Here is a 7,935-nt window from a genome sequence, read left to right as displayed (position 1 = left end):
GTTGACGATTTTTCATAACCTGCAAAAGTTGCAGGTTTGAGTCGTCAAAGGTTGTGTCAAGTAATTGACGACTCCTTAGAGTCGTTCGTTTATTACCCTCTCGACTTAACGACCCTCACTCTGAGTAGTTGCATAGTGCACATGAATCGACCACTTGGGGCATCATTCATACAATTTGAAGAGTATAGAAAGTTTACCTGATTATTTTGAGTTTCGGGTTCTTCATTTTGAGGATTGGTTCCTTCATTTTGAGCAATATGATTCCTCTACTGGAATCCCCCAAAACTCAATTTCTTCCTCTCCACAACACAAAAACACAATTTTTCTTTTATCAAAATTTTATCCCTAAATCTGATTTTAATCTAATTAATAATTAATTAACTTAATTACCATTATGATTTGGGATAGTTTAGCCTTTTGAAAAAGTTGGGGATAAGGGATAACTTCCAATTACTATTTCATGATCTTTTTTGTTCTGTAATTAGGAGTCCCCAATTATTTTTGCAGGGCCCCCAATTCAGGTTTGCTCATTTGCTATCCACTTTAACTGCATATGCAGCAGCAGTATGATTCCAGTTTCCACTAATCAACATAGTTATAGGCTTACTCAAGTATGATTCCAGTTTCCACTAATCAACATAGTTATACGAGCAAATGAAGTAATTGCATAAGCAGAACTCTATATACTGCGATAAGCCCGTGGAGTAATTTGGGCAGTACAGCCCATGTTCTAAACAAAAGTTCTTGCTTCGTCTCTAGATCAAATCCAGGCCCTTGGATGTGTATTTTTACCATACTAGTCGCCGTCAGTGTGGTTCTCAAATGGGGTCAAAAGGTTATTGTGAAAAGGTCACAAGTCCATGTCCACATAGCTAAGTACTACAGAAAACTGTGGGTCTGGGGGAGTCAAATAAACGATGGGATTTGAATTTGGGGACCAAAACGAGGTCCTTTCTAGGGTCGTGGGGGAGGAGAGGGTACAAGGGTACAACTGAGTATATGTTGCGTGATTGCGATGGTTTCGTGTAAGGGAAATTAGGGGTGTAAATTCGGGCAGGCCGGGCCGCCCGACCCAAAAACTAAGACAGGCCGGGTATGCCAGGCTTAATATTTGTGAGTCCGTAAATAAATTCAGACCGGACAGGCCGGGTACAAGTAGATAATTTGTTACCCAAAGACCGCCCAAAGCCCGCTTTTTATACGGGCAGGCCGGATCGGGCCGGACAGGCCACTATTTTGAATTTTTTTTTTAAGTTTAAATTTTCAAATGAACGGTATTAAATACAATATCCTTTCCTTTCCAACATCACATATCGTAAGTGATAGTATTATTTTATATTTAAATTACACTGACAAATTTTTAATTTTAGCCTATAATAAATAATTAATTAGAATACAATAAACTTTCTAATAAGGAAATATATTACCATTAATGTTTTGAAAAGGTTAATTATAAGTAAAAACAATTATATATTTTATTTTTCTTGACACAAAATTGACAATTATAAAACTGTAACTTTTAAGTCTTTTTAAGAGGATATTAAATGATTAATGGCACATAGAAGGTTTTCAGGCCGGGTATCAGGCCGGACATCATAATTAATCGCAAAGCCCGAGACCGCCCAATAAATTAATCCAGGCCAGGCCGGGTAGCCCGCAACGGACCATAACAGACTTTGGACAATTTCAGGTACAGGCGGGCTTGGACGGGTACGGGCAGACTGAGTTTTTTCGGGGAATATTTACACCCCTAAGGGAAATAGTAGCATTTGGAGACATTCTAAAACCCAGGGGATAACTCGGAGTCTCTTCACAGGCCCCCACCGTGTCCTCACCTCCTAATCTCCAAGTAGTAATACACTGACCTTCCGCCGTCGTTGCATAGTGTGGCGGGAAAGATCTCCATTTTTTTAGCAAAGTCTCTCTCTCTATCCAAAAGGTCACTTGTTCATCTGTTTCCATTAAAATATACATATATATCTATATCTTGTTGAAGCTGCAGTAGTACTATTTAGTCTCTCCGTGTTGCTTCAGCTGCAGACTATACTTCTTCTTTTTCTTTCTTCTCATTTGATTCATATGTCTTCGTCATCTTCTTCTTCGGAAGACCAAAGAGGAAGAGGTAGACAATTTGAAAGGGGAGAAACTTCTATTTCTTCTGCTTCAACTTCAGTTGGTCGTACTCGTCTTCGGCGTGGTAGGCAAAGATTGTCTGGTAATAATAGAGATGAAGTATGGCCCGAGCCATTCATTGAAGCTCTTGCTTATCAAGTTGCTGTAAATGCTGCTTCTTCTGCTTCTCCAACAAGTGTTACTCTCCGTAGTCTCTCTGCTGCTCCTGCCATTTCTACCCTCTTTCAGGTCAGTGTTGTTCTAGCCAGCAGCATGCAAGTTTTCTTGTTTTATTGGACGTAATAATCGATGATGAGCTATTTGATCTATCCAATATCCTGTTTTCTTAAAATTCAAGTACAAGCATCCATCAAGAAATAAAAATCCAAGTACAAACAATAAAAAGACTAGTTGTGGACCACAGATCTCACCATCACTCCCACCCCCATCTTCTTTGTTTTTGTTTCTGGGAGGACTTTTCACTCCTCAAAACTTTTATGGATCCATTTTGTCCTGGAAATTCCTATAACAGTATAAGAGAATTTTGAGAGAGGTTGAGTTAGTCACTCAATCTATTTTCTAGACAGACACTATTTGTTTGTTAAAAAGATCAGATCACAAAAATGAGATTCCCTTTTTTTGTTTGTGGGTTTAGCCATTGAAAAAGGGTTGATCCCTACAACAATGTTTCTTCCAAAAACTTCTTTTTTTAGTTGTTTCTAAATTCATTACTTCCTTTTTTGACTCACGTTTCTCATAAGCAAATCCCATCTCTCTGTCTCTCTCTACATGTACATAGGGATTCCTTTTCCTTTTTGGGTGGGAATCAAATAGAACAGTGAAAAAAATCAAAATTATACATATTTAGTGGTTTTTAGTTGATCTACTGTTATCATCATTTATCACTTGTTTCCTACTGTGCTGGTGCTTGATGGAAGCTACCAAAGTTATCAGTTTAAGGGAGACATATAGGACTTACACTTTAACCCTTTCCTCTTCCATTTTTAGTAAATAAGGGTACATCATTCACTGTTCCTCCTAAATTTAGGTTTTCTTCTTTTTTTCTTCTCCTGTGGAGTATTACTAGCAAGGTCTTAGATAGTAATTTAGTTACTGGTTCACACACAAAAAAAAAACAGAACATGTACTTGGCAAGTTGCAGCATAGAAAGAAGATTTGACCGATACTTAAAACCACATGAGAAGAAAAAAGACGATGAAAAGAAAAATGTTGATGAGGTTAAACTCCATTGTTTTGTTGTTTGTTTCGTTGGAAATGAGACCTATAAAGAGATATACTTCGACATTAGAGTCTAGACTAGAGAGGGATAGATAAAAGCAATTATAAATTGATTTGATGCATTGCTTGTTTGTTGTTTCCATAAACAAAGAGAGCTTCTCGAGACTAACCCTACTATAATTTAATGTAGCTTAAATTACCTTAATTATTTGTTGGGTTCTCGAGAGGAAGTAAAGGTTCTTTTTTTTCTTTTTCTTTTTTTTCTTTTTGCAATCAAGTAGAGATTTATGAGCTGTGAAATACATACATGATCTTGTTGCTTCAGAACTGCATCTTACAGTCTTTCTTTGGATACATTATCTTCAAGAGTCAAAATGCTCAATTCAAAGTTTCAAAGTCATTGTAAATTGAACTGTCTTTTACACATCTTCTCACTGTTCCCTGATTTTTCTGTTTGGCCTTTCCATTCGCTAGTTGGTTCTTTGTTCATATACAGACCACAATTTTGCCTATATTTAAAATCCGTACCTTATCAAAACTAACCTTCAGGCATTACTCTCTCCAAAAATCCTGACTACTGTTACCCTTACCTTACCTGTTCCTGACACTAGTAGTGGATGCAAAATATATATGATATGATATATGATGTGATGATACAAGGCCTTTTAGGGTTGGTTCTTTTGAACAACTAAACCAAAGTACGCCTCTCCTCCTTCAACAATTCTCCTGACTTGTGTCTGTCTTTCTTCATATGACAATAGAGAAGACAAAAGATTTTAGTGTTCTGTTGTCTTAGAAAGTGTTGACTACTTTGTTGTAGTCTTATATTATATTCTGTAGTCTTTTGTTGCAAAATTTAAATATCTTTAAATAAAAATTATGTTCTCAGGTTGTTCATGGCTCTGCCTTGAGTATATAATCCTATCACCCTATTTAACTATAGCATGAATGTGTGTACCTGATTAACTATAACTTAAACACTAGGAATCCCCTAATGTCACCCAAAAGGCAGCTCAATTTAACAGATAAAATGGTCCCAAGCATATACCATCGTTTAGATATCCACCTAGGGCCACATCATAAACAAATAAACATGAAATATAGATTTAACTTCATTACGAAGGTTCTTAGATACATACTAATCATACGGCTATCCGTATACTCATTCTTCTGAGGACTTGGCCTGAATTACAACTAGTGTTCTTAAATAACTAGCTATCCAGTTGAGTTCGACCATATATACATTCATATAAGAAATTGTTGTGCAACCATATATATGTGTGTGTATGTTGTAGTAACTAGTAACTTGGTGAGTTTCTCATGTATTTAGAAATTGGCTTAACTTGATTCAGTGTTTTATGAACATAGGTATGTTCTGCTTGGCGTGCCATATCACACTCCAACCTTTTGTGGCATAACCTAACAAATAGGATTTGGGGTGGAGATAGCCTAGTACATAATACATGGAGAGAAGAGTATATATACCGGCATTGTACTGCATACAACTTTCGTATATCCAGGTCTTTGTATTCTACTCTCAACTACGATCCCAACATCGACAACAGCGGTCCCCTTGCATGTCGGTGCCTCACTCTATCAGACTCACATCTTGCATGCGGTTTTGACGATGGTTCTGTCCGTCTATTCAACTTGGCTTCAACGCTCCATGTGAGCACATTTCATCCACATCACCGAGATCGTCTCGGCCGATTCTCTCGTGCCGTAACAGGAATCGTTCTTACAGATACACGTGTTATCTTTGCCTCACTTGATGGTGACATCCACGTGGCGGTCATTGGTTTAGTAGGTACACGTCGTGCCCAATTAGGGGACATGGTGAATGACGGCACTTTGGTTGATTTCAATGGATGTAATCGGTGGTGGTTAGGGCTTTATGCTGGTGCTCCTGGCCGATCATTTCACGTATGGAATGGTGAAAACGAAGAACTTGTTTTCGTTGGTGGGACTTTGACCGATCCAGAATCAGTAATGGGTTGGCACTCGCTGTCTGATGAGTTAACCGAGCCACTTGGACGAGTCAGGGTTACTTCCGCTGTTGAGAGTGATGTTGCTGTGGCATGTACTGGTATCAGATTAATGGCATTTGATCTGACAAATCTAGGGTCTGTATTAAACGATGAACAATTTCAGCGAGTTGGTTTAATAGTTTCTTCTGTTGACGTCAGCAATAGATTGTTAATGGTGGTTGATAACCGCCGAATTGCCAGTGTCCGCAGAGTGGATAACTTCGAGGAAGTGTGTGCCTTTACGGTGGATGATGGTAGTGGTGCCAGGAGAGGAGGTTTAATTGGGTGCATGAACGGTGGATGTGTATTTATATGCAGTGGATGTAATATAAGAGTGTGGGATGCGTTGTATGGTGAATACGTGAGCAGTTTCAGAGAAAGATTGGAAGGAGAAGTGAATGCGTTAATAGCTAATGAAAGACATGTGGCTGCTGCATGTTCATCAGATATGACTATACATCTGTGGGATTATAGTGCTCCTTAGAACTTCACACTTTGCATCCAAAACTGCAAAGCTTTGTGCGCCTAGTTTTAATCCATACGGCCCTGGCAGCTTCTTGACATATAGCTATTTAGCCATTGAAAGGTGGGGAAGACCTCTAAAGAAAATGAGCAATTTGTTCCTTTTTGCTAAATGTGGTTTACAGATTAACCCAGCTAATTCATTCAAGGCTACGTAGAGTAGCCGTGGCAGCAAATAAATACGGTATAGCGACTAAGGAATCCGAGGTAGTGACCTTTAGGAAGAAGGTCAGACCTCTCGACGTTAGTCAAAGTGATCATTAACCCCTAATGAGAAGTTCGAAATGTTACTTTTCTTTCAAATTAAGCCATGTAAAAGGTACTTGATTATTAATCAGATTTTAGAGTTCAGGTTTTGTATTTGTAAGAATTGCGGGAGCAGTAGGCAAGTCGAGTAACATGGAAGTTGAAATGTAACTTGATTACTTGATTAGTTTCAACATGTCGTACTTGGTTATAATATTTTGAGCATTTAAAGATGGAAAATGTCTAATGATAAGTCCATTTGCGTACTAAGAAACGCTGTTCCCGTTGATTAAAATTATGAACAAAATCGTGAGAGAAGAGAAACAAGAAAAGAAATCGTAGGACTGTGATTTATTGGTTTAGATTTATTTAATGAGTTGTAGCTTTCATTTGAAGCTTACCGTTTTCCCACCCAAGCAAATTGCCTCATTACGTAGTCACGTGACTCACCTGCACATAAGATGATTGGCTTGATTAGGAAACAGTTAGGAAATATGGCAAGTACACTTGGGTTTTGGGTGCATTGACAACATATATACGCTTTTGTTCATAAGCTTGTGGAAAAAGTTGATGCTTGCTTGTCTAGGGTTTCACAGGATGGCAGATCTAAAGTTGGCTTTTCGGCTTTATATGGTGGTTTAATCGAGTTTTACAAGATTTTATGACGATGAATTATGTATGTATTATCAATGAGTTCGGATTATAACAGCAAACTAGCTGGATTTGCAACAGGTGTGCAAGATAAGACAGCACTTTGCGTGACAGGATTCTGTATATTTAATTAAAAAAGTGATATCTGTACGTCAATTAATTCTCATGATCCGAAGTAAATTTAAAGTATCAAAGGTTGTGTTTGTGTCGATGACCAAGTACTGCTATTAAACTTTTGTGTATTAGTAATTCAGTATTAAGAGACCGAGTCCGAGGCACTACAATTACCCAACTATTGTAATGCCTTGTTGTCCACGTACATCAAAATGCCCCTTGCCTACTTATTTTAGTTAATGACCAAACTCCAAAGTGCTCTGAGCTGATGTTAGCTGTAGAATTAGAATTATGGAGAGAAGAATTACAAGAGTTTTGAAAACTAGGTTTTGAGTTTTTTGGGTTGAAAACGAGTGATTCGACTGCAAACTCCGAGGAAAATAAACCTTCAACTTATAGAGTAAAGAAAGAATTTGTTAATGAGTTTTTGTTACTTTAATTGACCAAAAATTTGGTGAAAATGAAAACTCAATTGAATTTCGGCTAGATTTGATATAAGGATACGTTTGGCACCAGTGGAGCTCCATTTCTAGGTAGTTCAAACACCCTAGAAATCAAAAAACCTAGAAATTCAACTTCATCGATCCAAAATATGTTGTTTGGCATCAAAGTTGAATGGGCGGAGAAAAACCCATCACACCATCTTCATCATCTTACAATTGTATTGTATTCAATTAATCAAACCCATCTTTTGTCCAATTAATCAAAACTCTAATTTCTCAAATTCATCTTCAATATCACCAGATTCAACTATCAGATCTATCTTCCACTAAAAACCCATCTTCTATTCAGTTAATAAAAACCCTAATTTCTCAAATTCATCTTCAATATCACCAGATTCAATATCAAATCCATCTTCCACTTGAAACCCATCTTCTATTCAGTTAATCAAAACCCTAAATTCTCCAATTTATCTTCAATATCACCACATTCAACCATCAAATCCATCTTCCACTTATAACCCATGAACATCAGCATCATCAGAAACCCTCATTCAATCTTGTCATCTAACAACAGACTTGAA

General features: G+C 37.5%; 1 protein-coding gene across 1 annotated transcript; it reads left to right on the top strand.

The window, feature by feature from the left end:
* Positions 1-2,079: 2,079 nt before the first annotated feature.
* On the top strand, positions 2,080-6,159 carry LOC113290982 (transcriptional regulator STERILE APETALA-like). Its single transcript, XM_026540563.1, has 2 exons — positions 2,080-2,361; positions 4,720-6,159. Exons 1-2 carry the CDS (start codon positions 2,080-2,082, stop codon positions 5,860-5,862), a joined length of 1,425 nt encoding a protein of 474 aa, XP_026396348.1. The 3' UTR covers positions 5,863-6,159.
* Positions 6,160-7,935: the final 1,776 nt, after the last annotated feature.

Source organism: Papaver somniferum, chromosome 6 (genome assembly GCF_003573695.1).
Source record: "Papaver somniferum cultivar HN1 chromosome 6, ASM357369v1, whole genome shotgun sequence".
Classification (NCBI taxonomy): Eukaryota; Viridiplantae; Streptophyta; class Magnoliopsida; order Ranunculales; family Papaveraceae; genus Papaver; species Papaver somniferum.
The sequence above is the reverse complement of the archived record's forward strand: the minus strand, read 5'-3'. Positions and strand labels throughout refer to the sequence as shown.

Coding starts and splice junctions, on each gene's coding strand:
- LOC113290982 (XM_026540563.1), top strand. CDS start 2,080: ATGTCTTCGTCATCTTCTTCTTCGGAAGACCAAAGAGGAAGAGGTAGA. Junction 2,362..4,719: donor CCATTTCTACCCTCTTTCAG/GTCAGTGTTGTT, acceptor TTATGAACATAG/GTATGTTCTGCTTGGCGTGC.